This window comes from Plecotus auritus (genome assembly GCF_963455305.1).
Source record: "Plecotus auritus genome assembly, chromosome: 9".
Classification (NCBI taxonomy): Eukaryota; Metazoa; Chordata; class Mammalia; order Chiroptera; family Vespertilionidae; genus Plecotus; species Plecotus auritus.
Genome location: NC_137783.1, coordinates 58,497,465 through 58,512,433, shown reverse-complemented (window position 1 = coordinate 58,512,433; position 14,969 = coordinate 58,497,465). Strand labels below are relative to the sequence as shown.

Genomic DNA, 14,969 nt, shown 5'->3' with positions numbered 1-14,969 from the left:
GATGTAAATCATAGGTCATGCCCATGCTCAATGAAGGGTAGGAGAATGTACAGGTGTGAGCATCAGGAATCGGAAATCATGGGAATTCCTTTAAAATTCTGGTCACCGCAGAGTGCTGTGGGTAAGGAAGATTAGAATCCTTCTTTGTGGCCACAGAGAACAGACTGTAACAAATGAGTGTTGACTGTTGATTCTAACGTGTCAGGATCTGGTTAGTACTACAAACGTGGCATAAACATTTGGGCTTGAAGTTGAGAAGAGGGAACAATGAGAGCTGCAGCCTTAATCCGGTGTCTCTTACTTGGCCAGGAATAGAATCTCATTACACTAGTCTCTCCTTGTGCTGGCTCACTGCTGTTTTGGTTTTCTTTCTTAAGAACATTCTCTTTTAGCTCTTCTTTCCGAAAGGAGAGGATCTTAGCTCTCCACTTAGGATGTAAAGCCCATTACTACCTTTCATCAGCAATTTTTCAGGTCTTTCATTTTGCCATGCTTTTACACAACTATTTCCCTTTGCTTGAAAAGTCATTTTCTTCTTTTACTCCAATTTTTTTTTTCAGTCAACTTCTACTGTGTTTTAGACCCAATGTTGTCATGGATTTCAATTAAAATTGTATTATTGTTCCCCTCAAGGTAATTTTTTTATTTCTCTTTTCCTTTCTATTCACCTACCAGAATTGGTCAAGAATTAGAATGGATAAGAAAGGGGAATATAAAACTTTCTGGTCATATCTTGAAGAAAATTTTTCTTGCTTATTCTACAGCAGGGCAGCAAACTGTTCTGTTAAAGGCTAGAATTCAGCCATGGGCAAACTACGGCCTGCGGGCTGGATCCGGCCCGTTCGGCTGTTCTATCCGGCCCGCAGAGCCGAAAGAGCGGAGGGTTCTCTTGCTCTCCCTTCCACTCCTTTACTTTGAATTTATATTAGTTCACACAAACACTCCATCCATGCTTTTGTTCCGGCCCTCCGGTCCAGTTTAAGAACCCATTGTGGCCCTCGAGTCAAAAAGTTTGCCCACCCCTGGGCTAGATAGTAACTATTTTAGGATTTCTAGGCTAAGAGATAAAATCAATTATAGATACTTATATAACTAGAGAGAGAAAAAATTTTTACAAGATTTTTACTGACAAAATTTAGAATATAAGAATAATAATTGAGTACTTGTGTGTGTGTGTGTGTGTGTGTGTGTGTGTGTGTGTGTGTGTGTGAGAGAGAGAGAGAGAGAGAGATATTGAGGCCTACTAATGAGAAGAATGGAATTCTTCTTTGTGGGAGTAATTTTTGGGGTAGAAATCCAGCATTGCCTATCAAATTGGCATAACCAGTTGCAAAAATTTATTTTTTTAAAATTGATCTGTAATGACATTTTATCTTGGAAAGTTTCTTTTCACACAGATAAGTACTACCAAATACTCATAGGAGTTCATGCGTATATGATTTCTTAAAAAATATATAATTTTATTCATCTCAGGAAGAGAAAGGGAGAGAGAGAAAGAAACATCAGTGATGAGAGAGGATCATTGATTGGCTGCCTCCTGCACGCCCCCTACTGGGGATCAAGCCCGCAACCCAGGCATCGGCTCTTGACTGGGAATCAAACCGGGGACCTTTCAGTTCACAGGCCGACACTCTATCCACTGAGCCAAACTGGCTAGGGCGAGTATATGATTTTAATTGAGCATATTCACCACTTGGAAGGTGTTTATTGAATTCTTTTAGAGTCTTCTGTTGCTGTTTACCTTCAGCATGTCATTGCATTGCAGATTAATTATTTCCAATTGAAGATAGTTAGAGCTCCTTAATTCCATATTTAAATAGATTTTTAAATATGGAAATTTCCATAAACTTGCAGGGAGTTACAAAAATGCTACTGGGAGCATACTTTGCATTCAGAAAATATATCTGCTGCAAATTTGTGTGGAAATGGAGATCTCATTTAATTTTTTTAAATATGATTTTTAATTGATTTTAGAGAGAGGGAAAGGGAGAGGGGGAGAGAAAGAGAGAGGAGGAGAGAGAGAATAAGAGAGAGAAACATTGATGTGAGAAACATGAATCGGATGCATCCCGTACGTACCCCGACTGGCGACTGAATGAACAACCTGGGCATGTGCCCTGACCAGGAATCAAACCAGTGAACTTTCAGTACATGGGACGATGCTCAACCAACTGAACTATACCAGCTAGGGCTCGCTTAAGTTTTTAACTTTTGAAGGCATGACATTATATATGTGATCACAGTAATGCTTAGTTGTCAAAATGACATTACTACAGTATAAGTTTCTCATATAAGTACTGTTTTGCCTTGTAATATTAGGTGGAATTCACTAAGAAACATGATCGAGTTCACAGCAAAAGTTAATTTCCAAAGGCACTTAGTGTTTGATATTAGCAGTTGAAGACAATTCTTTTCATTCGGAAAAATTCATTGTCATCCCTGAGCTAAAAAAATCACAATAAAACTAATACTGTCAAGCCATTGAACTGATGGCTAAATCCAGGAGACAAATGAAGTTTACCATTGAATTACTGGTTCAATAACACATGATAGATTCAAATATTGGCTCTAGAAGACCTGCTGATGAATAATACAATGAGTAACCTTAGGTGTTAAACACCTTACATTTTCATTACCTTTGTAAATTTGTTCCACTAAGCTTTTTTGTTGTTGTTCTACACATATTTTTACTCCATCAAGTTGTACTGAATTAGTGTTTTAGCAACTTCTTTGAAAATATTCTTAACTCTAGTTGTTTTATGCAGCCTTTTCAAAGAGGCTAGTTTTTCACTTACTTCAAACTTGGTATTGATGCCCTGAATAAATAAAAACAGTTGTACAGTCTCAATAACTATGTTGACTCATCAAAAGCCAAGCAAAACAACTCCAAATAACATGCAGTATTTTTTGTTTTTGTTAATCCTCACCCAAGGATATTTTCCCATTGATTTTTTTTTAGAGAGAGTGGAAGGGAGGGGGATAGACAGAGAGAGAAACATCGATGTGAGAGAGAGACATTGCCTCTCGCATGTGCCCTGATTGGGTGGAAATCAAGCCTGCAACTGAGGTACAAGGTATGTGCCCTTGACCAGAATTAAATTGGGAACTTTTAGTTCATGGACCAATGCTCTATCCACTGAGGCAAACTGGGTAGGGCAGTGGTCGGCAAACTGCGGCTCGCGAGCCACATGTGGCTCGCGAGCCGCGGTTTGCCACTCTGTTGACTAACGAGTTTGCCGACCATTAGGGTAGGGCAACTTGGAGTATCCTATATAAGAAAAGCCTAATATGCTAAGTGTCCAGTCGTCCAGTTGGCCATTCAACCAATCAAAGCATAATATGCTAATGATATGCTAAGGCCACTCAACTGCTCTCTATGATGTGCACTGACCACCAGGGGGCAGCAGTTGACTGGTTGACCAGTCACTATGACGTGCACTAATCACCAGGGGCAGATGCTCTGACTGGTAGGTTAGCTTGCTGCTGGGTTCCAGCTGATTGGGACTGAGCGAGATGGGCCAGACACGCCCTGGAGCCCTCCTGTGGTCCCTCCTGGCTGGCCAACCTCCTGTATCCCTCCCCAACCCCAATTATGCACTGGTGGGGTCCCTCGGCCTGGCCTGTGCCCTCTTGCAATCTGGGCTGAGTGACTCACCCCCAAGTTCATGAATTTCGTGCACCAGGCCTCTAGTTTATAAATAACTATTGATATTGCTTCCAATGAAGTCAACTCTTTGAGAAATTGCTCTTGCTGAGGAGTAGTCTTTAAACAAGTTAATTTTTTTCTGGATGTGGTTTAATTAATTCTGTATTGGTAAACAGATTTCTTGCTTGTCTAGTAAATAAACCACTTAGAAACTTTTTTTGGTTATAGTCTCATTTTTTATTTTTATTTATTTATTTGTTTGTTTGTTTGTTTGTTTGTTTTAATCCTCACCCAAGGATATGTTTAGAAAGTGGAAGGGAGAAGCAGAGAGAGACAAAGACAGAGGGGGGAGGGAGGGAGGGAGGGAGGGAGGGGGAGAGAGAGAGAGAGAGAGAGAGAGAGAGAGAGAGAGAGGTGAGAGAAATATCAATTGGTTGCCCTGACCTGGGATCAAACCCACAACCTTTTATACACATGGCACTCAAAACGCTGTTGAATTATGACTATGCCACTGTGATTTGTAGTGTGCCAAGCCACAGTGTAAAGCAATGAGAGCCCCATACAATTCTGTTGCAGTTTTTCAACTCTGCCATTGTAGTGCAAAATCAGCCACACGTAGTATGTGATCAAGTGATATGGCTGTGTTCCAACATAACTTCATTTACGGACACAAATTAGAATTTCATACAATTTTCACATGTTATAAAATATTATTCTGAGTGTTTTTCAATTCTTTAAAATTGTAAAAACCACTGTTGGCTCACAGGGCATACAAAATATGGTGGACTGAATTTGGCCTGTGGCTGTAGGTTGCTGACTCCTACTCTAAGAAGAAACAGAGAATTGCAAATAAACAGTGCTTATTTGATTCATTCCAGTACAAAATCTAGTATCATTTTTAGTCTCAAATCTTTTTAATCATGTCACCTTCCTGCTTTTCTAAGTGTGATGAAATAGAGGGAGGCATTGCAAGACCTATTTAATAGGTAACTTTTCTGTGAAAGACATATGAAGACTTGGCTTCATGAACAATATTCATCTTGAAATAAATATTAAATTTGCTCATCTCTTATTCTTTAATCATAGTATTAGATTAAAGGATATAGATAAAGTTAGCCTGATTTGGCTCAGTGGATAGAGCATTGGCCAGTAGACTGAAGGGTCCTGAGTTCGATTCTGGTCAAGGGCTCATACCTTGGTTGCAGGTTCCTCCTTGGCCCGGACCCTGGTCAGGGCTCGTGCAGGAGGCAACCAATCAATGTGTTTCTCTCACATGAATGTTTCTCTCTGTCTTCCCCTCTCCTACTCTCACTAAAAATCAATGAAAAAATATCCTCAAGTGAGGATTAACAACAAAAAGATACAGAAAAGGTTAAATATAAGCATTCAAGGAAATATTGAGTGAATTTGTATTCCCAAGTGAATGCCCTATGTGCATGTATTAAACTTAATTTTCTACTGGTAAAAAAGAAAATGTTTAGAAATTCAAGAAAATACTTAGAATATCCTATCTAATAAAGAAGGAATATGCTAATTGACCATCACACCCTCACAAGATGGCGGTGCCCACAGCCAATAAAGAGGGAATATGCTAATTGACTGCCACGACCTCACAAGTTGATGGCGTCCACAGCCACAAGATTGTGACACCCAGTCCCCTCAGCCCTGCCTCATCCAACCTCAGTTCCCCTGTCCCCTCAGGCCTGCTTCATCCAGCCAGAGTCCCCCATTCCCCTCAGCCCCACCTAATCCAGCCAGAGTCCCCCAGTCCCCTCAGCCCCGCAGGGGAAGGCAGTTGGGGGCAATCAGGCTGGCAGGGGAGGGCAGTTGGGAATGATCATGCCGGCAGGGGAGCGGTTAGGGGGCTATCAGGCTGGCAGGCAGAGTGGTTAGGGGCAATCAGGCAGGCAGATGAGTGGTTAGGAGCCAGCAGTCCTGGATTGTGAGAGGGATGTCCGAGATTGGAGAGGGTGCAGGCTTGGCTGAGGGACAGCCCCCAACCCCCCCCCCATGCATGAATTTTGTGCACCGGGCCTCTAGTTTAATATAAAGAAGGATATTTTTAGCCCTAACTGGTTTGGCTCAATGGATAGAGCATCGGCCTGCAGACTCAAGGGTCCCATGTTCGATTCCGGTCAGGGGCATGTACCTTGGTTGCGGGCACATACCCAGTGGGGAGTGTGCAGGAGGCAGCTGATCGATGTTTCTCTCTCATTGATGTTTCTCTCTCATCGATGTTTCTAACTCTCTATCCCTCTCCCTTCCTCTCTGTAAAAAATCAATAAAATATATTTAAAAAAGAAGGATATTTTTAGATTAAATTTATAAGTTACTATGTTATCTTAGTGTATATTTTTCCAACTAGAAAAAAATTATGATTGACTTTTAACTGATCTCATGAATCTAGGCTTTGTGAGGGAAAAACACACACACGATAATGTGATTATTTTAAAAATATTAGGTGAACTTAAGAGTATTTTTGATCCTCTAAAATGTATCCAATGAAATATTTATCATAATTGTACTTTTTTACGTACACACACAGGAAAACAGTAAAGGACCAGTTTTTATTTATTTTAATTTTTTTTAGTAAGGTTGAGTCACAAACCTCTTTCAATGTTCAATATGGGTAAGATGAAGCTAAAATAGCTCAGAATATAATAGAGAAGTGCTTAAAGTTCAATTATTTCAGGGTAACCAAGAACAGAGTATACTGAGTCCTTTCCTCCACCTCTAAGGGTGAAGTGGCAGAAATCTTCACTCAGGCCTCCATTTCAGGTATAGTTAACCTCAAGACAAGAGCCTTTGCATACTACAAGTTCTGTTCCTTTTTTGGGTGCTGTTGTTTGGTGCCTGGGAAAGCAACAGGAAATAGTATAAAGAGTAGACTTTGGAACCAGGTAGATGGGGATTTGAATCTTAGGTCCACCATTTATTAGCTTTCTGGCCAACAAAATTACTTAACCTCTCTCAACTGCAGTTTTATTTATACAATGTGATATAATATAATCTTAAATAGTTTTGTGAAGATTATAGATAATATGTGGAGAGTACCTGGCAGAATAGGCATTTAGTAAATGGTAACTGTTAATTTAGTGTTGTGCCTCTTGTGTCGATTTTCATATGGTAGAAGGCATCTACAATAGGTAGAGGTAATGGTCACATGGAGCTGAATTGGTTATGGGATTAATTCCTGCATTCTTCCTTCTAATAGTCATGCCTGCTGTGCATGTAACCAGCCCTCAATTTCACAATGTCATGTCTTTCACCATATAAAGTTTAGGAGCGGGTTATTCACCCTCTTCTTTGCCTTTGTGTGGGAGTAGTATGTGTTTCAGAAGGGCTATGGAATATGCCTTATCATGGCTATCCAAGTAGTTTTCATTCTTATAGCCAAATAGAATAGGAAATCTTATTAACCCTCAGATTCTTTAGCACAGATACATTAGTTTTCCTGTAAGTAAACAAGCCACAGTGACTAACACACTTTTTTTTCTGTTCCATTTAAAACTTTAGTCATTCTTCAAACATGGTGAGCTTGTGGGTTTTTTTCAAACATTTACCAACCTAATTTTCTCATTGTTGAAAAGCTAAATTTCTCCCTGGCTGGTGTGGCTCAATTGGCTGGGTGTCATCCCTTACACCAGAAAGTTGCAGGTTTGATTCTCAGTCAGGACACATATCTAGGTTGCAGGTTTGATCCTTAGTCGGGAGTGTACAAGAGGCAACTGATCAATGTTTCTCTCTCTCTCTCTCTCTCTCTCTCTCTCTCTCTCTCTCTCTCTCTCTCTCTTCCTCCCTCCTGCTCTCTCTCAAATTAATAAAACCATATCCTCGAATGAGGATTTTAAAAATTTTAAAGAAGAAAAATCTGAATTTCAATAGTGTTTGTGTTCAGTTCAACAAACATTTTTTGAATATATGCCAAGCATTGTGCCAGGTGCTAAGACTAGGAAGATGAAAAAGCCTAGCAACTGCTTTCAACTTATACATGTGGTGGAGTAAGAGGCATAGATATGTAAATATAAATATGAAGATAGTGTGATAAATGCCATTGCATTATGTAGTCAAAGAGAAGGGATCCCAAATAATAATTATGTTAAGATATGAACAAATGTCATGATGATTAATCAATAATTGAAATGTTTTACATGTTTAATAATTTGTGTCATGACTTGCCTGGGGTGTCTTTTTCATTTAAAATGTATGCTGTTCTAAACACACAGAGAAAAATCTTAAGTTATCTGCATTTTTTGTTGTTATTGTTCTTTAAGAACGGAAACTGTTTCGGATGACACCTATGTATGAGTTCCTTTTTTTTTTTTTTTTTTAACTTTTAACTGAGAATCCTCTCAGGATGAATAAAAATCAGGACTTCTTCTCTTCTCTGTGTCAATTTCTTTTTCATTCTGGTTAATGGGAATTTGATCAGCTTGTGGTCTGGGTTGCAGAATTACCGGCCTTGGCTGATAAAATAAATCAGATAATTCTTGTGGATTTTGCTCTTGTGGGAATGGTATAGCCAAAAAGACCTTCACTTATGCTATATCGACTTCAGAAAAGCTCAGCTGTACTAGAATTTTCAGTAATACTAGATTGTGATACTTAGCCCCATTAACTTTTTTCTCCTAAGCTATATTTTAAAAAATACATTTGCCTTGCCGAAACCGGTTTGGCTCAATGGATAGAGCGTCGGCCTGCGGACTGAAGGGTCTCGGGTTGGATTCCGGTCAAGGGCATGTACCTTGGTTGCGGGCACATCCCCAGTAGGGGGTGTGCAGGAGGCAGCTGATCGATGTTTCTCTCTCATCGATGTTTCTAGCTCTCTATCCCTCTCCCTTCCTCTCTGTAAAATATCAATAAAATATATTAAAAAAAATACATTTGCCTTAAATTTTCATTGACAAGATGGATTTGTTGCTTTGTCATTAGCAGCGTCTATAGTTTCTATTGCACATAGAGTATTTTTAGTCATTGGGCATGTATCAGGCACATAACAATAGTAATTATCATTTTCTTTGCAGTGGTGGTTCAGTGTATAATTTGTATACTGATGAGGATGAAGAAATTGAGCCTTCTCCTTCTGGGCAACAGATAATTGAAAATTCAATAACTATGAATAAGATGAAGCTGCTGAAGGCTAAGATGGAGAACATGAATCTCAGCAAAAAGGTGAAGCTGTTGGCACTTGGCCAGGCCTTTTTCTAGTTTATCTCTGCAGGCTCGTGTATTGATGTCTGCTGGGAATTGTGAAAAATTATTTATAAAATATTATTCATCTCAAGTTTTTGGCCTCAGTAATTTATTGAGATGTTAAAAGTGATGAATTGTTTTGTATAGACTAGCAACAAATTTAATGTGATTATATTGCACTTAAAGTAATTAATGATTTTAAAATTGTCATAGTTCTGAAGCTGAGGATAATAATAGATAGCCTAATCTTAATCTTACAATTACTTTTAATGCTGCATTTATATTTACTTATTATGGGAATCTTTGGGTATTGACAAAGACTATGCCTATGTTTAGCTTCACTAGATATTGTCAGTTTTCCAATGTGATTCCAAAGTAATTGCACCAATTTACATTTTGTCCCATAGTGAGTGAGACTTGCAGTTTTCATGCATTCTTACTAGTGTTTGGTATGGTCATCTTTTATTTTTGTCATTCTGGTTGATGTGTAGAGCCATCACATCACAGTTTTAATTGCATTACTTGGACTAATGAGGTGGAGATTCCTTCATATGTTTATTGAGTATTTTGATATCCTTTTTTGCAAACTGCCTTTTCAAATATTACCCATTTTTCTATTGAGTTGTATGTTTTTTGCTTATTGATTTTTTTGTTGTTAATCCTCACTCAAGGATATTTTCCCATTGATTTTTTTTTTTTTAGAGAGAGTGGAATGGAGGGGGAGAGACAGAGGCAGAGAAACATCGATATGAGAGAGACACATCGATTGGTTGCTTCCCACATATGTCCTGACTAGGGCCGGGGATTGAGCCTGCAACCGAGGTACATGCCCTTGACTGGAATCAAACACAGGACTCTTCAGTTCAAGGGCTGATGCTCTGTCCACTCTGCCAAATTAGCTAGGGCTGCTTATTGATTTTTTCTGGAGATCTTTATGTATTCTAGATATAAGTCCTTTGTCTCAAATATAATATATGTGTATAATTATATATATATACATATATATATACACACACACATACATATATATGTATGTGTGTGTATGTATATCTATACATATATATTTATATATATACTAGTGACCTGGTGCATGAAATTTGTGCACATTAAAAGGGAATTAATTAGAGGAAATATTTTAATATTGCTATTTGCCCTTTCTCTATAATAGAAGTGTCAGAGATGAAAGGAAATTAGTAAAATGTATATGAAAATCTTCCTTCTGTCAGAGTCTGAGGCATGCCACGGGAACCAGAGTCAAGTCCCCACCCACCCACATGCGCCTCGAAATTGCGCGAGACCCAGACCCGGCCGCCCCCCTCCTTATTGGGCTAGATCCAGATCCGGCTGGCCCCACCCCCGTCAAGTCCCGCCAGGTGGGGGGTGCGCCCTGAGGTCCCCCATCAAGCTCTGTTGGGTGGAGGCATGGCCTGAGGTCCCCTGTCAAGCCCTACCAGGCGGGGACCATGGCCTCAGGTCCCATGGCCTGGTGCCAGGCCGGGGGTCATGGCCTGAGGTCCCCCAGCCCAGTGCTGGGGTGGGGGTGCGGCCTGAGGTCCCCTGTCAAGTCCCACCAGGCAGAAGGCGCGGCCTCATGTCCCATGGCCCAGTGCTGGGGCAGGGGGTGTGACCTGAGGTCCCCCGTCAAGCCCTGCCAGGTTGGGGGGGTGCGGCCTGAGGTCCCCTGTCAAGTCCCACCAGGCGGGGAGCACAGCCCCAGGTCCCCTGCCCCGGCCCAGCACCACACAGCCTCAGGTCCCTGCTGATTGCTTGTTAAGGCTCATTAGGGGAACTCAGCCCCCTGTGGGCACAGCCATCTTGTGTTATGGGATCCCCACCTCTGCTGTGGGCGCAGCAAGCTTGTTATGGCATGACAGTCAATTTGCATATTCCCTCTTTATTAGATAGGATAATCACCCCTCTGTTACTTTGCTTTCACTCTATTAATAGCTTGTTTCATTTTCTTTATTGAACTATTATATATACATACAATAAAATTCACAAATCTTTAATGTATAGCTTGATGAATTTTTACATTAATATAAACTCATGTAGGAACAACTAAAATTAAAATGGACCTTCCTCTCCAATTTTCCTTATAACCTTTCCTAGTCAATACCTATCATTTCCATTTGTCACCATAAATTAGTTCTGCCTATTTTTGAACTTTGTATAAGTGAAATAATATGTTCCCTCTCTCCTTTTTTTGGTCTTGTTTCTTTTGCTCAACCCATAATAGTTTTACAACTCATCGTGTTGTTGTATGCATGAGTTCAATTTTTTTTACTGCTGTGTACTATTTCACTGTAAGACTATACTTATGATTGTTTCTTCTCCTTTTGACATTTGGGTTGTTTCTAGTTTTTGGCTTTTCAACAATAAAGCTGCTTTTGAACATTCTTATACATGTCTTTGGTGGACATACACACTCTTCTTTGGGGCATGTACCTAGGAATTGTCTTATAGTCGTGGGGTAGGTATATATGTAACTTTAGTTCCTGTGCCAAACCATTTTGCCAACTGTCTGAATCAATTGACACTCCCATCAGCAACACTAGAGTTCTAGTTTGTACCACATCCTTAACACTTGATATTGTCAGTGTTTTTCATTTTAACTACTATGGGTTAAAATGAAACCCATTTTGGGTCAGTCTTTTTCATTTTAACCATTCTGGTGGGTGTGTAGTGATTTTCATTTACATTTCTCTGATGAGGAATAATGTTAAGTTTTTCATATGCTTATTGGCCATTAAGATACTGACTTTTGTACCAACTGTTATATAAATGCATCATATTTTAAAAAAAATTCTTGACTTGTCAGTACCTGTTAGAGTCTTCTGCTCGTTTTCTAAATTGAGTCGTCTACCTTTGCTTATTGTTTTTTATAGGCATTTTGATACTATGGATATAAGTTTTTTTGTCAGAAGTGTTATTTATACACAGTTTGCTCTTTTACTTTCTCATTTTTTTTAGTAGGTATTCTTTATTTTAATGTATGCTAACTTACCAGTTTTCCTTTTATGATTATCAATTTTTATAGCCTTTTAATAAAGTCTTTACCTTCCACAAGGTCTTGAAGACATGCCTTGTGTTTTTCTTCAAAAGCCCTATGATTGTTCCTTTCTCACTTAGATTTACAATCCATTTGAAACAAAACCATTTTTAAAATATAATATGAGGTAGGTTGAAGAAAAATTTCCCACAATCCTAAATGTTTATGTACCTAACAACTAAACTTCAGAATATATGAAGCAAAAGCTACAAAGATAGACAAATTCATAGTTATATTAGAATACTGAGGCCCAATGCATGAAATCTGTGCAAGGGGCTTGGCCCTCGCAGATGTGGTGGCTGCCTCGGCCCTCACAGCCCTGGCTTAATCCGGAAAGTCGTCCAGAAGGATGTCGGAAAGGACGTTTGGCTGTCCAGTCTAATTAGCATATTACGCTTTTATTATTATAGAAGATTTCTACGTTTCCACTCTCCGAAAATGGATAGAAAAGATAAACAATCAGAAAGGACACAAAAAGGCTTGACAATACCTTCTTGTCCCAACTGACATTTAGAGAATACTTCACCCACTGGTAATGACAGCAGAATACACATTTTTAAAAAGTGCACTCAGAACATTTACTAAGATAAACTGTATACATGCTAGCAAATAAGGCCCAATATTCTGAAAAGATTCAAATTACATAAAAATGCTTCCTTTTTTATTTTATTTTTATTGTTGACACTATTACAGATGTCCCTCATTTTCTTTTGCCCACCTCCACCTAGCAGCCACCCCTTCCTTCTGGCCATCATCACACTGTTATCTGGGTCTGTGAGTTCTTTAGCTAATTCCTTCACCTTCTTTCATCTAGTCCTGCTTCCACCTCCCCTGTGACAGCTGTCAGTCTGTTCCATGGATCCATGCTCCTGTTTCTGTTTTGCTCATCAGTTTATTTTGTTCATTAGATTCCACATATAAGTGAGATCGTATGTTATTTGTCTTTCTCTGACTTGCTTATTTCACTAAGCAAAATCCTCTCGTATTACAATGAAATAAAATTAGGAGTCAATAACAGAAAGATACCTGGAAAGTCTAATATTTTAGAATAACAGATTTATAAATAATAAGTCAGAAGAAATCCAAAAGTACAAAATCATTCTTATATTCTTAGAATGAACCACTCCTGGCTGTGAGGATTTTCCCTTTTTATGTCTTTAGATTTAGTTTGCTATTACTTTATATAGGATTTTTGTTCACCAGAGAAGTTGGTCTGTAATTTTCCTTTTTTTTCCCTCAACACACAGCAAAGTTGAAAGAATTTTAGAGTGAAAATCTGTTTATCTACCACCTAGATTCTATAATTAACATTTAAAAATGTTTAAAATTTTCCTTGTGAAAAAAAAAAATGGCAGTGGAATAGACAAACGTGTCCCAAGCCTTGTCCGGGAGCAGATAGAAAGAACAGCTGAGGGTCATACGGGGAGTGTCTGTTGGTGAGTTAAGAGACAGCTATGCTCCAGGAGAAGGTGGAGGACTGCTGGACGGGGCTCCCCTGACCGGGCAGCCCCCACTGCTGCTGGGTTCCCTCCCGGAGCCACTGGCTTGGACGTGGAGACCAGCCATCTTGAAGGGGAAAGTGGATGTTATCGGAAGCCTGAAAATCTGCGACTATGGCACCCACCAAACAGCTGCAAAACCCAGAGCACCGGACCCAAATTGGCGCAAAAATGCGGATTCAGAGGAGCTCTACACTCCACCACGGAAAGGTCAGATTTCGCCTGGGATAAGGAGAGAGAGAACTGCATAACCAGACACCTGGAGAAGAGAGACCATGGGGAGACAAAGAAACAGCCTGCATATGAAAGAAAAGCAGGCATCACCAGAAAGGGAAGTAAACGAAACGGAGGCAAGCAACCTGTCAGAGAAAGAATTCAGAGAAATGGTCATAAGGTGGCTGAAAAGAATGGAAGACAAAATCGACAATATGAGTAAGAACCAAGAGGAAATGAAGAAGAACCAAGGAGAAATGAAAAATGACATCGCTGCTGTAAAGAACTCAATAGAAAGCATCAAGAGTAGACTAGAAGAAGCAGAGGACCGCATCAGTGAGCTAGAAGACAAGGTAGGAAAAAATACCCAAGTAGAGCAGCTTCTAGAAAAAAATTTAAAAAGCAGGAGGAGAGCCTAAGGGAACTTTGGGACAACACGAAACAAAACAACATCTGCATAATAGGGGTTCCAGAAGGAGAGGAAACTGAGCAAGGAATAGAAAACCTGTTTGAAAAATAATGACAGAAAACTACCCTGATATATGGAAGAAAAAACCCACACAAATCCAAGAAGCTCACAGAGTCTCAAGCAAAATGAACCCCAAAAGACCAACGCCAAGACACGTTATAATTAAGTTGGCAAACACCAACGACAAGGTAATTATCTTAAAAGCGGCCAGAGGGAAAGAAAGTTACCTACAAATGATCCCTCATCAGGCTAGCGACTGATTTCTCAACAGAAACACATCAGGCCAGAAGGGAATGGAATGAAATATAGAAAGTCATGCAAAGGAAGGGTCTAAATCCAAGAATACTGTACCCAGCAAGGCTATCAATCAAAATTGAAGGTGAAATCAGGAGCTTCACAGACAAAAAAGGACTAAGGGAGTGTATTACCACCAAACAAGCAATGCAAGAAATGCTAAAGGGTCTGCTGTAAAAAAAAGAAATAGGAAGCAAAGAAGGAACAAAGGGGTAAAGAATAAAAATGGCGACAAACAAGTACCTATCAATAATAACTTTAAATGTAAATGGATTAAATGCCCCAATCAAAAGACATAGGGTAATGGATTGGATAAGAAAACACGACCCATATATCTACTGTCTACAAGAAACCACCTCAGAAAAAAAGACGCACACAGACTGAGGGTGAAGGGATGGAAAAAGGGTTTTCAGGCGAATAGAAATGAAAGAAAAGCTGGGGTAGCAACACTTATATCTGACAAATTAGATCTCAAAGTGAAGGACATAACAAGAGATAAGGAAGGCCACGTCATAATACTAAAGGGAGCAATCCAACAGGAAGAAATAACTCTGGTAAACATATACACACCCAATACAGGAGCATCCAAATACATAAAAAAAACTC

At 39.5% G+C, this 14,969-nt stretch overlaps 1 protein-coding gene across 4 annotated transcripts in view; it reads left to right on the top strand.

Moving 5' to 3' along the window:
• The window catches only part of ZFAND4 (zinc finger AN1-type containing 4), a 123,778-nt gene that overhangs the window by 57,504 nt on the left and 51,305 nt on the right, over positions 1–14,969 (top strand). For all 4 annotated transcript variants that reach the window (XM_080640886.1, XM_080640885.1, XM_080640884.1 and 1 more), the window contains one exon: positions 8,671–8,818. In XM_080640886.1, the coding sequence (XP_080497012.1) occupies positions 8,671–8,818 (148 nt within the window). The remainder of the gene's footprint in view (positions 1–8,670; positions 8,819–14,969) is intronic.